Here is a 15,612-nt window from a genome sequence, read left to right on the forward strand (position 1 = left end):
GCATTCAGTCAGACGTACACACAAAACGTGATGGAGGTACTTGAGAAGCTTGAGAGAGGAGTCCAAACCTCCTGAACTCATACCACGCTAAGTGCTGCTCGAAGCGGATGTGATTGTCTGTATCAGAAAGTTACATAAATTGTCAGACTCATCGGCATTCATAAGCTGTTTGCCCATTCGAGAAGCAGTTTGTCTGAAGCCTACCGAGACCTTCAGACTGCACCCTGCGATGGCCATTCTTCAGCTGGAATATCATTAGGGTTTGTTTATGGACAGTTTACTGACAAAAGGTTTTGTAAAATGATGGATGAAGTGCTAACAAGTTGGGTTCATACCTCACCCTGGATCCATTTGAGCTACCATGAAAAATCAATGACCTACTCTACCTGCCTCTGCTTTTCGCACCGTCCGTCTCTCACATACTGATGACAGCAATTACAAGTACACAATGCTCAGGCACATACACACACACACTTATCTGATGGATGTAAAGTAGCGGACTCTTGCTCACACAGGGGAGAGAGCCTCCCTGGCATCAGGCTGACATCTTCTTTTGGCAGAGTGTGGAGGAGCCGTTTTTTTTCTCACTTGTATAATACAGATCAGGACTCCACGACAGGGTCCATCTCTGTCCTCATTAATGTGTCTTTATTGAATTTAAATGATCAGAGCCTTACTTGAGGGCACTGTTGTATATGTACGCACATGACCAATATGCTTACATACTCTGACATCCATGTGCATCCAGAGTGAGATTTAATTTAGCATGTTTTCTAAATGATAATGCACTCTTAAGCACACTCTCCTTTGCAGCAACCCCTCTTACTTAATGGACTCGTGTCTCTCATGCATGTTTATGAGTGTGTGTGAGAGTGAGATAGGAGGGTGTGCGGATATATTTATGTATTTTTTTGATGTCCTGATACTCTGAGGCTGGAATAAAGCCACTTTCTACAAACAGAGGAAAGAGAGAGAAACTCTGCAGACCTCCTCCCCACCCCCTGGAGTCCCCCCCCCCCCACACACACACACACACACACTACTGCTTTTGTGCTTGTAATTTGATGTGCTGTGTTTTTGTTTGTCCAAATCCCCCGGCACATCCTTAGCTCCAGTGCCACATGACTTTACATTTTTGTATGCCGCCAGAAGAAAAATGGTCCTTGACACTGCATATATTTTACCTAAACTGCAGCGTTGGAAGGATTTTGCAGCACACATATTTATGCTGTACATTGCACACTGTTTGGTGTAGCTGTGATAAATTAGGGGGACGAATGTTTTATAGTCAGTATATGTGTGTTTTCTTTTTAAAGGGACAGGGAGTATATTTCAAAAGCCTCATAAAACGGCCAGTTGGCCAGCAAATTTAGTATTAAAATACAATCTTTTCTCCAGGGAAACTCTCGCTCTTTGATTATTGGATACCCTTCAAACTCTTATTCCCAATAATGTGCAAATTACTTGCCTGTGAAACTCTTAGTTATTGTGCATCAAGTTGTGGGGAAAACAAACATCTTAACAATAAATGACGCAAGGTAGAGCTAATTTAAGAATAATGGTAACTGGAAGGGTAGATGGAAGATAACATTTCATCATCCATCCATCCATCCATCCATTGCCTGTAACCGCTTATCCTTGGGTCGGGGGGGACCAGGGCCTTCTTGCTGTGGGGTAACAGCGCTAACCACTGTGCTGCCATGCTGCCCAGATTTCGTCATTACCTTTATTATTTCATAGAGCCATTTTTTTTGTGTGTCACTAATTGGTTGGTAAACAGAATCCAAACTGACTTAGTTGTTTTTCTGATCTAAATATCGGGGGCAGTGAGAGAGAAGTCATCGACATACTTACGACACTGTTTGTCTCGATTTCAAAATATTTGCTGTAATCAAAACAAAATTAACCTCCTCATTATTCACTCAAAGTCGTCAGCTTCACCAAAATAGCTTCCCACAGTGTTTTAATTAGAAAGGGTAGAGTTAGGACTAAGGTTTCTCACTTCAGCAGTGTGCAATTACAAATCCACTTCAAATAGATATTGCAGTGCAGCTGGAAATTACTATTAAATGAAGAGGGGTTTTCTTAAACTCACTCAGTCGACTTTTGGTCAAAATGAAACACTCTCTGTTGCCAGGGAATGTTCTCACATAAACTATTTTTCAGTCAAAAACACAAAAACAAAAAAAAAGCTAGATGAATCTGATTCCTCAAGATCAAAATAAATAAAATGGTTTTCAAAATTGGTCAGACCACCCGTCCTCAGGGGGGGAAAATAAAAATACACAAGTACTACTTCATTATTAAAATTGGAGATGGCTAGCCGAGGGGATATTATTTGAAATCATACTGGGATGTTTTTCACTGATGACTAAACTTCAAAATATTCTGGGAAATGATTTCAAGTTCTCGTTTGAAGTTGTGGACCAGACGATGACCATGGGAAAATTACATTGACGTGTCAGTTTTGAGGCTCAATTATGAAACATTCGATCAACGTCAGTTTGGGTTACTTCAGAGATGTGTTTATTCCGCAGCTAGTGGCCGTTATGATAAAAAAAACTTTCCTGGCTTGTGTGTCCCATTTCTTATTCTGTGACGGTGCAACAAACCTGGGTTATCAGATGCTTGAATATGGACATTCAAGTACACAGACTGGAGTAAAATGCTTTGTGTTTATTTTTTGTTTCCCATGAACTGCTAGAGACAGACTTCATCTGTATTGTTCCATTTCCTTTTTGCAGCTAACACAGCCAAGGTGTACATCGATGTTGAGGATGAGAATGACCACCCTCCCGTCTTCTCCAGGATGCTCTACATAGGCGGTGTGACAGAGGACACCAAGATCTTCAGCTCTGTGCTCAAGATAGTGGTAAGAAAACATCAGCTCTGCTCTGCTGTTTTTGTTGGTTTTTGTTGTCAACATACGTGGAAACAGGCTGAGACTAAAGTCCCTGGTGCTGATCCCACTTCCTCACACTCACCCTGCAGCCATGGTGGAAGAATTCATCCGATCTGCTCTCTGCAGCACGATTTCATCTCTTCCTCTATCGCTCGCTACATCTTGTCCTCAATTTCGCTCTCCTCACTGTCTGCCTTGTCCACGCACAGGTGGGATCAGAGTAAGCTGAGCGGTGTAATCCAAGTATGTTCACAGGAGCATGGCTGGACATCCAGTCTGATTATCAGCCTGCTCTGCCAAGGTTTCACTTTGTCATCCTGTGTACTCAACTGTACATCTGGTTTTTATCCTTGGGTGGCTGGTAGTGTATGCTATGGCAAGTATTTGTGTACAAAATCCTTGAGAAACAATGGCCACAAAGTCCACTTTGAATTTAAGTACTGCAGCTGCCATAGAGTCCTGCATTTACTGCATGTGGGTACTTACAATACGTAAGGAAATTAAAATGACAGGTTTGTTTATTTGTCAAGGTTTCAGGATTTTCTATGTTGTTGGAATATGTTATGTTTTCTTTCATAGGGTGTCTCATAAGTAATTAAAGTAAACTGTACAGACAGGCAAGGGTTTTGATGTCATCCTCACTCCTGTAAATCCTATTTTTGTCCTTTTGTCTCTACATCTGTTACTGTCCAGCCACCAACTGATGCTGATAGAGATGTCGATATATCCATCTGAGTCACATTCAGTTATTATCATATATTCAAAGTAATGACCTCAATGAGTAGCAGTGGTACAGCGTGCACTTTATTTTTTTGCACTAGATTTTGCCGTTTAGGCTTCATATATACATAAAGCAATAGTGTCAGACATTACTCCAGGTTGAAAAAAAAGATACTTTCCAAGTTGTTTTCAGGCAATCATTGATTTACAATTGACATATTTAATTAAACATGCTACAAATGAACCTCACTGAAAGAGGAGACAGTAAAGGGCAGAGCTCTTATAGTCAGTGGTGGACTGCATTTTTGCTCAAGTTCTGTGCTTAAGCAAAATTAATTAATTAATTAAAATGAAAAACAAAATACTGATTTTGGTGATATCCACCTGTCCATCCTAATAATTGGACAAGTGGTAATCAGTCCACTCATAGTATGTGGTATATACATACATGTAAATACATGTATTATGCATTTTTGCTTATACTTGTACTTTTGATACTAAAGTACATTTAATATCAGATACTTTAGGACTTATACTCAAATAATATTCATTTCACGTTTCCCAAAGTAATATTTTAACACAATGTCTTTATTTTTATTCAAGTATGACTTCTGTGTACTTTTTATAAAACTGCTTATAGTGAACATGCAAATTTATATTTATATTAGATTAGATAAATTACATTAACTTTATTGCCCACTTCAGGGGAAATTTTCCTTTGGGCCCTTTCTCCCAAAGTACACCCAAAGTCCATACACTACACATAGCATAACATACCATTAAAAAACACACAAAGATACAAAATAGAATAGTGCAAATTAGCCAATAGCAGCAAATAGGTTATATAAATGTACCAGAGGTAATAGCAAGTGTTCCCTGATGCAGTCATTCTGTGTTTACTGCCTGTATGGCATGAGGAATAAAAGACTTATTATTATGTTCCGACTGGCTCTGTATCCTCGGCCAGATGGGGGCAACTCAAACTCTGAGTGCACTTATCTATCTAGCACTGTCAAATATATGGCAAATATTGATGATGTTGGAGAACTTATTTTTGCTCTTTGCACTTTGCATAATGTATGTGTAAATGATGATGAATGATAAATAGCAAATTATTCTATTTTATTTATAGAGTGACCATCGTAAATGACCTAGAAATATCCATAACAGACCTGACTGTACAAAAAAGCGTTCAGATGTGATTACAACAGTCGTTTGCTTTCAGACCTATAACATCAATGGGAAGGTTGTTTCAGTGGCCGAGGTCCCAACGGCAATTCAGTTACCCTTGGCCTTGAGTTTTGACGATGAAAAATCCATTTAGCCCAGATCAGGTGACCTTTGAGTCCTCTATGGTGTGCTGGTAAGAGTTAGCAAATACAAGCTGAAGCTTGACTGTAAAGAGTCTTATATGTGATCAGAAGTTTGATGTATTTGTACACGGGGGGCCCGTGAGGTCAAGGTTTTGCATATGAGCTTTGTTGCAGTATTCTGAAATAAAATGCACTTACTTAGATGGCTATTTGTTAAAGAAAATAGTCAAGTAGGTCAAAACAACTGACCAGCATGAAGATATATCAGCTAGTCCCGGTTGTAGGCAGATAATACAGAGCTACTATTTCTGCTGCAGCATATAAAGCCACAAGTTGAGGGGGAAAGAATTGTATTGTAAACCCGTGAGACAACACTGTAATGTATGTAAAGAATTCTACTTTTTTACTGCTTTGCCATGAAATACATTAAGGAGATCCAGTAGAACCTGTTACATATTGAAAAACACACTGTGTGCTGCTATCGGCCCTCATACAGTAGCTCTTCCTGGCTGATCCTCTTCACATACATCTCTTGGCCAAAATGTAACTTAAAGGAGACACATGATGCTCGTTTTCAGGTTAATAACTTGATTTAAGGTTACTACTAGAATAGGTTTACATGCTTTAATGCTCAAAAGGTTCATCAGTTTTTTCATACTGTTTAGTGCAGCAGCACTGGATTTATTGGAGGCGAAAGAAGACTTCAATGGTAGCAACCACGGCCATTTTAGATTAAACTGGGACCTGGCCAGAGACACGGGAGCTATTTACAGTATAATGACATTGGACACAGTTCAATGGTATCTAGAGTATGTTTAAGAAAAGAAGTAGGTGTAATATCCAACAGGCAAGATGAGCAGTACAAGGGTCATGATGAGAGATTCATAAAAAGTATTTCAGACCTTCCAGCAAATGTGAAAATCAACCAAAATGATCGGATGATACAGAGGAGGGAGCAGTCATTCATCTTATGTCCTGTCCTTGATAAAATAGGCAAGAAATTTGCTGCTGTCTTAGTAAAAAAACAGGAATACCAGAGGCAGTCTGGGATTATATCCATTTTATTGATGACCTCAAATAAAACCGTGGGGCTGCTTTTACTGGGACTGAGCTTATCCTTAATCTTAATGTTATAACTTTGAAAAAAGCTCTTTTAAGATACAGAATCACTCCTCAAGGACTTGGTAAAGTCATGTGAATCATTCTTTACTGCATTCGACAGCTCTGAACATGGGATTAGCAATTACATGACAGATGATTGCACAAGAATAGATGCAGACATTATCGGAGATGGCTTTCAATGTAATGAAATTACCTGTACATGTTAACAACTGCAGAAATGTCAAAAAGAAAAGTATAGGCATTAAACTTTTACTCTACAGCTCATCTGTTACAGTGAGGCAAAAAAGGACCAGACGCAAAACACAAAGAGGCAAAAAAAAAAAAAAAAGCAGGCAACAAGGATAATTCAAGTAAACTAAAGACGACAAACCATAGAGCAATGTGGAACAAATCAGAAATACTGGGAAAACACACAGGCGAGTAGGCCCCTGACCCAAAGACTTCTAGCATAGATCAACTGCATGAAAGTGAAAATGATCCTATTAATTGTATTTACTGCACGTTTTACAAACAAACACCACATGAAGTAAAAATTGATGAAGAGGAAAAAAAGTTATTGCTCACTATGTGCTCTGCCACACTGCTCTGCCACAACTCGGGCTATGTGGATCTTGCCCGAGTTCCCAACTTGGACAGCCGTTCATTGCGGTTTTCCATGTCGGAGGTCATTTTTTTTCCAAGTACTATGGAACACACCATTAAATACACAGGAATGATTAACTATAGGAAGACAGGTGAGCAGGAAAAAGGTTGGGACAAAAACAGACAAAGACAGCAAGTGGAAAGTAAAACATGACACATACAGGATTAACTTTCAACATAAAATAGGAAATCACAAACTAAAAACTCAAACCATGACATCATCATCATATGTATATAAATTGTGCACATCAAATATACAGACATTCATTTAAGTTGATCAAAACCATTGTGAGAAAATGCACTTTGCAATACTTGTGTGCTGTATATGTATTTGGTTTCTTACTTCTCAGTCCAGGAGGTTTGATCAGACACAGCAGAACACTGTATAACCTTGGACTACTTTTCAGTATATGATCGTGTGTGTTGATATCTCCACGTGTCAGACAGAAAAAACAGCCTTTTATTTTCATTAATTAATGTCATTAAGTTCCAAAGTCAAAGTTTAGTGTTAAATGCACAATCCCATTCAGAAAGAAACAGCATTCAGCCAGGCCTCTCATGTTTTTAACTGTTATATATGTTTTTATCACAATGTAGTACTGTGTTTTTTGAACTATTGTATATGTTGTTTTATTTATATTAATTTTAACATGCCCATTAACATCAGACAAAAGGATTGCTGATTTATACTAGCTGTTAAAGCTAACTCGGGTGCATTTACATTTGTTTGAATGTTGATTAATGCACTGTCCCTTTTTCAAAAACTAAAGAATTAAAGCTGATGTGCTGGAGGGTCTTTGGATAATGCTGGGAATTTAGAGGCTGGAAATTAACAATTCACAATTAATGAAACAGTTATGAGCCTAATTGTCAATGCTCGAGGCACAGAAAAACTCACCTGAGCATAGCAAAGTAACAACAAACAAATTAAAGTATATTTCACAAAAATCCTGAATCCAGATTGGGTGGCACTCTCTTTTTCAAATGTTTTTCAATTTTGTCTGCTGTCATGATCCCACATTGTCTCATGCTTAACAATCTCATAATTGATTTTAAGGCTGTGTTCCTGAGAGATAGAATAACATTAGTGTAACTCAGTCTACCATTAGGGGTTCTATAAAACAATTCTCAAACAGATACCCAGGGAGCTTTTTCACAGCAGATATTTTGACTCGTCATTTCAGGAGTAGCACAGGTGTAACTAATGACATTAACAAAGGATCAGGAACCAGTGAATTATCATGCATGATGGGAATATTAATGTTACTATATCTGTGTTCTTTCTTTTGTTGAAAAAATGTCTATACTGAAAACAGTCTATGTTACTTAACATCAACACCTGACATCGAAGCAATTAAATGTCTTGCTTGTAGTTTAACTGTGAAATATATGTTGTTTATCCAGTAGCCAATCAGATGTGTGAAGTATGTGTGTGTGAGAGAGACAGGGAGAGAGAGAGTATGTATGCATAAAGTAATTATGTACAAACAGAAACCTGTAATGACGATGGAAGTAGAGCAAAATGCCTTCTTCTGCCATCATGAATGATGGTTTTAAAATAATGCCTGTTTAAACACTCTCATTTGCTCAAGTCTTCCAAATATGCAGAACCCATCCTGTGCAGGCTCAGATGTGGATGTGGCACTGAATAGTGAATCATTGATTGAATGTTGTGCAGTGGCTTCACTCAGTCGACCAATTCAGATTCCCATCTCCGCCTTTCCTTTAACTTGGAATAGACACCAAAGTGTTACATTGTGGGTCAAGTGCTATCTATAATTTCCCCGGAGCCGAGGCTTCTTTGAGTATTGGTTGGTGTGAAGCGTTTGTACTAGACTTAATTAGTAATGAAGCTGAGCGCCCCCTTCTCTGGAGATAATCATTAGATATGTTGTCAACATTTGGCATATTCTGACACATCTGACCTTCTGCTATGTCACTCTATAGTAGAATCACATAATTTAGTGCCAGCAAGCAGTAACTGGCAGACATTTTGTGTCAGCAAATGAACTTTTTAGAGTCAGACAAATATGTCTGATTTGCTGCTGAGGTCTCATTTCAGTGGAGCGGATCGTTAAATGAAAAAATATTTCATTAACAAGGCAGAAGTGTGCTGTTTAGAGAAGAAAAGTCTGATTATGTGATTACACCCTGCTCCTTGTGACACTTACTTGACCCTGTTTTTTAATCAGTGAGTAATTGGATTCATGGTTAGCCAAATTACTTCCTTTCTATCAGCTCCCTCTTTGACTCCTTGTTTTAAACACAATGAAAAGCACTTTGAACATTAGGGGAAGCTTTAAAGAAAACTTTTACTGCTGGAAAGATGGTCTTTTCATAAGACTGGGCTGACTATGAAGCAGAAAGAGGCACAGATTTTTGAAATTGGTGCTTCATGAACAGAGAAAATGGACTGTGGTATTTCCTTTTGCTCACAGGTAGAAAACATGCATCTATTTCTCAAGCCTGGAGCATTGGAGAGAGACGAGTAGACCAAAAGTTGCAAACAAACTCTCACACACATTTATTTGCGACTTCTCAGTAATAGACCTCCATCAGGCAAATCGTTCTTTTCAATGAGAACCCATCTTAAATAGGGAATAGCTGAACATGAAACATGAAATGTAAAAAGATAAATAACAAATACCAGTTCCCTATATGAAAGTAAACATCCCATATATTACATAGCTCGATAAACTGTAACAAGCATAAATGCACACATAAGTGTTCACATAAATAGGCATATTCATGTTAAGTCCTCAAGGCTGAACTGTAATAACAGATAATTATGAAACCTCATGATAAATACAATGTCTGATTAAAAAAAAAAACATGCAGCCTCAATGTCTACTTTATAAAAATGATGTTTTTGAAGGGTTTTGACCGGGCCACCCTCCCTACCTGGGGTGGTGGCCATGACAAACTACTCAAACATGCATGAGGATTACTGGATTCATAACAACACCACATGAAAGCGATGTGTACCATTTTATAGTTCATTGCCCGCTGTTATTGCTCTGTTCTTTGTTTGTTCAGCCATGACCATTAAAAGAAACGTTAACCGTTAACTCCCAATGCTAGCAGAGACCAGGACAAACAAAACTGTTATGTCTCGTGCAAACCACCTACTCTCTCTGGACGACCAACCACTGCTGGGTGAACGCGTCACTAACTGTGCGCCGCTTGTGATATTTTCCGGGAAAGTCGCCACCGACACCCAGTGCACATCTTTGGTATTACAGCAAATGTAAGGGCTTTCATCAGTGGGCCATAGGCTCAATCATGATTGTGTTACCTCATTCGGCGATAGGTAGTGACTTAACAGATATTTATTTACATGAAAATCTTCGAGATTACTTTACTTAGCAATTTCTTTTTTACTTTACTTTAATATTACTTTAAGGTTCAGTTGAAAATCAGCAGTTTTCATTCAAGTTGATTCTTTTGTATTCTAATGTTCCATCCATTTCCCCCTTGCTGTCTTGTGCCAGCTTGCAAACAAACCTCACTCTGACCTAGTGTCCAGAACAACTTTTAAAAGTTCTGCCCTGCATATATATTGCTTGTGTATATATTTGGTAAATCTGTTTTTACCCAACGAGGATATCTCACTCTTTTGATTTATGCAGTCCTTTCATTGGGACCTTGCTCCCCCTCCCCCTCCTCCGCCATTGCTGGAGAAAAAAAGGAGATTGCTCCTATTTGTCAGTGTCACTCGCGACAGACAAGCACTCTGAAAATTGATGCCTGTGCTTGAGCTCAGTGGCCAGTCGGAACTTTTGCCTCAGAGGTTGAAAACTCTGTGGTGTTGTTAGTATGGTCCTTATAAATTATGTTATTTTTGAGGCTGCTTTAGTCTGTTCAGTTTTCTTGTTTTGAATGAATTAGAACTGGTCCAAAAATCACCCTAATCCCAATTTAAGGTTGGTATGATTGATATTTTTATAATATCAATGTGTCAAATGACAATGTTGAATATGTGAGGCAGAGAAAGAAAATCAACCAACTCTGTAGCTCCCCTCAGCTTTAAAGAGCCTCAGCTCATTGTTCAGCTGCAAGGCGGCAAATGTACTGTTTCAGTACAATCTTGTAGAGGTGCTGACAAAAAAGCTCTAATGACCCACTATCTGCTCAACACCAAACGACAGATTAGAAACTAGCTGGTGAAGCATTTAGAGGCCAAAGAGCCGTAGGAGAGAAGAGACTTAAAATAAAAGGTTATAGTGAAAGGAAATTGGATTTACTTTAACCAAGTGGTTCCTTTACTGCTCCTTAACTGCTTTATGTTTAATAAAACAGCTGTTTGCCAACAATTTTGCACAACAGCTTAAAAAGGTGATGATGTGTCAATGTGGTGTTCACAACAAGTGGCTCAAAAAATAAGTTATTGCAGTTTTAAGTGCCTCAATTATTTCAGGATCATTGCCATCTGGTAATTTGGATCATATGCATGTACATGAACATTTAAAGAATCAATGTTCAACATTCATTAACAAAAGAAACACTCAGTATAATACAAGCCAGGGAACCTTGCCTCCTCTTTATCCTTTTATCACAGGTAACAATGGTAAAGCTCCAGCAGTGTGAGACAAACCACTCGAGGCAGAGATAACTTATGAGCCTCCTGCTGCAGCTCTTTTACCTTTTGTCAGCTACTTTTACAGAACACCTGCATGGAAAAGAATTATGAGCAAATATCTCCACCAGTAGGATGACATCACTTTAAAGCTCCACTCATTCACCACTTGTTTTAGTTGGCTGTGATCAATGAGTTCTTAATGAAACAGTCCACCCACCTACAGCTTAACTAAAGGTTATAATGGTCCTCATCATAATTTGACACTATGGCAACAAATCATAGATGCATTAAATGAAATGCTGCCACCAAGAAAAAAGTGTCAACCTACGCTTCTACATCCTGATCACTCTGACAGTCTGTTGTCATGAGAAAATTGAATCGTTTTGATTTGTCGCATGGCTACAGGATAATTGTGTGATAAATAACAGCAAGATTGATGCACCGCAGGGGAGTTTTGGGGGTAAATCAGCACTGAATTACACAAGCAAGATTTCCTGTCTGCAGTGTTTTCTGTTTAGACTCTTAAGCATATTGCTCTTCTGGCCCAATTCACTGGTGTCACAGCAGGTGTTTCCCATCGGCTATCGAAGATAAAGTATCTTCTTTGATATCATGGATTGGGAAGCAGCCAGAAGTGCAATATGCTTGGAACCAGACAGCTACCATCATGGTCCACAGCTCGAACAATTGTTGGTGGACGCTGACTCAGGCTGTATTGAACTCTCTAAACACAAAATCCAATTTTTTTCCCATCAGAAAATTGTTCTCTGAATGAGTATTTTCACTTTTCTTATTGTTTATTGATGATGTGTGTTTTAGGCAACTGATAAGGACACAGGGAATTACAGTAAGATGGCATACCGCCTGATTATCCCACCCACAGCAGAGGGCCAGGACAGCTTCGTCATCGAGACCTACACAGGAATCATCAAGTCAGCCATGAAGTTTCGAAACATGCGCAGGTCCTACTTCACATTTCAAGTTATCGCCACAGACGACTACGGAAAAGGTCTCAGCAGCAGTGCCGAAGTGGTGGTGAGTATCCAACATGGTGCATCCTATAGTATGTACCTTATGCATATGTATAATAATCAATATATATACTGCACATGCGAACACGCTCTGTTAGTCCTTGACTTATATGTCACCTGCACGCCAGTGGCATATTGATTTGACAGCTTCCACAGCACAGTATCTCTGCAGAGAACAGCATGGAATTGGTTTGCAGTGTCACCTGTCTCTCATTGGGGAGCGTAGCAAAGCCTGTGAAAGCAATGTCTTCTGTTGCTCTTGAGGAGTTTTGTCAAGTCTGAGGAAATTATTAGAATTATATAATTTTACTCATCTTGGATAGGGCTTTTCAATATTTTTAAAGCTTGGGGTGGTGAGATTAAAGAAACCAGCAAGATCAAGCTAAATTTTTGAAGTATCCAAAGTCCCACCCCTTCCCTTCATGTTTCCCTCCATAGCCATTCTTTCCAAAATGCATGAAAGCATACTGACTGCACTGACTCCCCGTAGCTTTCCCTGACACAGCTGGAAGATGTGTGTGAGCGGCTACAGCTAGCTACAATCAACAAGCTAAGAAGAAGGCATACTTTATTAACTCCCATGGGGAAATTCAGTATTTTTGCTCTATTGGTATTTCTTTCACACAAAGGCCCCTAATACACATGCACAAACAGGACCTATACACAGGCATTAATGTATGGCTGTTGGCCTGGTAGTTACTGCTCTCTGCTGTGGTGTCTGCTTACTTACTGGGTTAGCCACTGAACAAATCTGCTGCTGCAGCAGCAGCAGCTCTGTTCTTTCGCTCAGAGGCTGTCTGCATTGTCCTAATACAGCATTTTGTTTGATACACTTTAGATTTATACCACGCTCAGGTCTGTATGTTAGCTTAGCTTAGCATAAGGGACTGAAAACAGTGGGAAACAGCTAGCCGGGCTCTGTCTAAAGGTAAAAAAATCATCATCACCTCTAAAGTTCACTATTAAACAAATTACAACTGAAAACCAAAGCGAAACAGATTTATTTCACAGTGGTTTATAGCGATACTAGCTGCTTCCCCCTATTTCCAGTCTTTGTACCAAGCTAAGCTAACCGACTGCTAGCTGTAGCATTATTTTTGATTTTTGATTAACTTTGAGATAAGAAAGCAAAAAAGCATTGTCCCCAAGACATTTATGCTTTTATAGAATAGACTTTGTGATAGGGTACTAAGTATGGTACTAAATCACTGCAGTACCCTTTAATCATGTTACCTGTTTTATAGAGCAATGTTTTATGGAGCAGAATTGGAGACTCTTTAACCAACAATTTTGTCAATATATCAAAAAAAAAATGCCCCCCTTGGAACACAGCCACAAACCGTAAATTTGATTTATTTATTTTGCCGAGACCTCTGCTTTGTTTTTCTTTGTAATAATTTGTTCATTATGAGCGTACGTGATGTTTTTTAACTACTCAGTACTGAATGTTTTGTTCCAGTCTATTGAATTACTCACAGCAGGTACAGGACACTCAACACGTGGCCTCTGTCACTGGCTGATGATCTCATTAAACTCTCTCTTTCAGGCATGCGTATTAACTCCGTACGCATTATGTTCATCTGTGTGTGTTTGTGTTTGTGTGTGTGTGTGTGTGTGTGTGTGTGTGTCTATTTGTTCGTCTAAATGTGTGTTTGTGTGTCCCTCACCCCTGTGTGCATTTCTTTTTCCTAATAATTTCTCCATGCACCCGCTGTGATCGAGCTCAGCTTTGCCCCCAATTCAATGCTTATCTTTCCTGAGTGTGGGCAGGCTTATTTTTCGTTCCAGTGAAATATGTCTGGCTAACAAGCCTCTAACGAGACAGAAGGAGGGTCTGGGACATTGCCTGGATATGAGAGAGAAGCGAGTGCTTAACCATGGTGCTCGTTAATTTTCAAGGGGAAACCTAATTTCACAGGAGCCGCATGGGAGATTTGGCTTCAGAGCACAGAGGCTGCTGCCTATGTACTTAACTGCAGCATCAGAATTAGGTCCTGTTAAGTTTGCCGCATGGCACCAATACAAGCAGGCAATTAGAGAGTCTCATTTGGTCCACCGGAAGAAGCATTAGAATGAGTTGACAAAACTCACAGTAGGACATGTGAATAACTTTTCTGCTGTCTGTTTCCCTTTTTGGTCCCCTCTCTCTTTCCCCTCATCCTACTCTCTCTCAGGTTTCTGTGGTCAATGCGTTGGACATGCAAGTTGTTGTGTCCACTGTCCCACCCACATTAGTGGAAGAGAAGAAGGAGGAACTCATTAAGTAAGACATCATTTAACATGAAATATGAAACCAAATTCTCCTGTTGAATGAAAAACAAACAATATCTGTGTTTTAATGCTGGGGCAATATGGACCAAAATTCATATTTCGGTATTTTCTATGAAGTGGGCTAAATGTTAAGATGTAAATTAAAGTGACATCTGATGTCACAAGAACCTTTATTAAAACAGACTGTGTTCGCACATATCACTGGTGCTACAGAGGTTGAAAGTTTGCAGCACAGGCCATACTAGTATCAAATAAATGGATGTGTTTATATCCACTGCCCTCCACTCAGTCTTCATGCACATGGAGAAAAGGAACAAAACATTAATAAGTTAGTGAGAACAAAAAGTTAGTGTCGACTCCCAACATAGAATTACAAATCTGTGATGGGAGTAGACACAAAGAGACTTTGTCCACATTATATAGGTTTTATGTATCACTGCGCTGTCTCTCTGTCACATAATAGACTACAACTACCAGGTGGGAGAGCATTGCACTATGATTCACCTCACACACAAACAGGCACACAGACCCTCACCTCACACAACAAGCAGCTCTGTTTCACACACATGCAGCGCAATGCTGTATTGCAGGGGAGCTACTGCGGTAATTTAATTCATGGCACAGACAGCTGTTGGCTTAGCATGTGCAACATATAGGCCTCTGTGGCACTGTAGACTAATTAACAGACTAATTAAAACATAGTAGCAGCGCTGTGTCTCCCTCAGTGTTGCAGGAGAACTTGTGCGTAATTGAGGGGAAACTGCAAAGAGTGAGAAGTTACATAGCGAACATCACACTATATTATATCATTTGGAATATATTGATATATCTCACAAAGTGCCCAGCCCTGCCTTGTTTGCTTAATGCCAGGAGTAAATATTTGTGTTAATATTTTATAAAGCAAGCTTCTGTGATAAGAAGGAGAAATAGACTTAAAATAAACAGATGTATCTCACCACTCGTGCCCGTGGAACCTATTACTTTCTAGTACATATCCCTGCCTCCTAATACTCCTTTTGAGAGATAGCGCAG

General features: G+C 39.3%; 1 protein-coding gene across 1 annotated transcript in view; it reads left to right on the top strand.

Annotated features, from left to right (window-relative positions):
• The window catches only part of LOC311270927 (protocadherin-15-like), a 256,820-nt gene that overhangs the window by 217,743 nt on the left and 23,465 nt on the right, over nucleotides 1-15,612 (top strand). The window contains exons 28-30 of the mRNA XM_084376191.1: nucleotides 2,745-2,872; nucleotides 12,098-12,313; nucleotides 14,484-14,572. Coding sequence (XP_084232317.1) covers nucleotides 2,745-2,872; nucleotides 12,098-12,313; nucleotides 14,484-14,572 — 433 coding nt within the window. The remainder of the gene's footprint in view (nucleotides 1-2,744; nucleotides 2,873-12,097; nucleotides 12,314-14,483; nucleotides 14,573-15,612) is intronic.

The sequence above is a fragment of the Pagrus pagrus genome, assembly GCF_965226575.1.
Source record: "Pagrus pagrus genome assembly, chromosome: 15".
NCBI lineage: Eukaryota > Metazoa > Chordata > Actinopteri > Spariformes > Sparidae > Pagrus > Pagrus pagrus.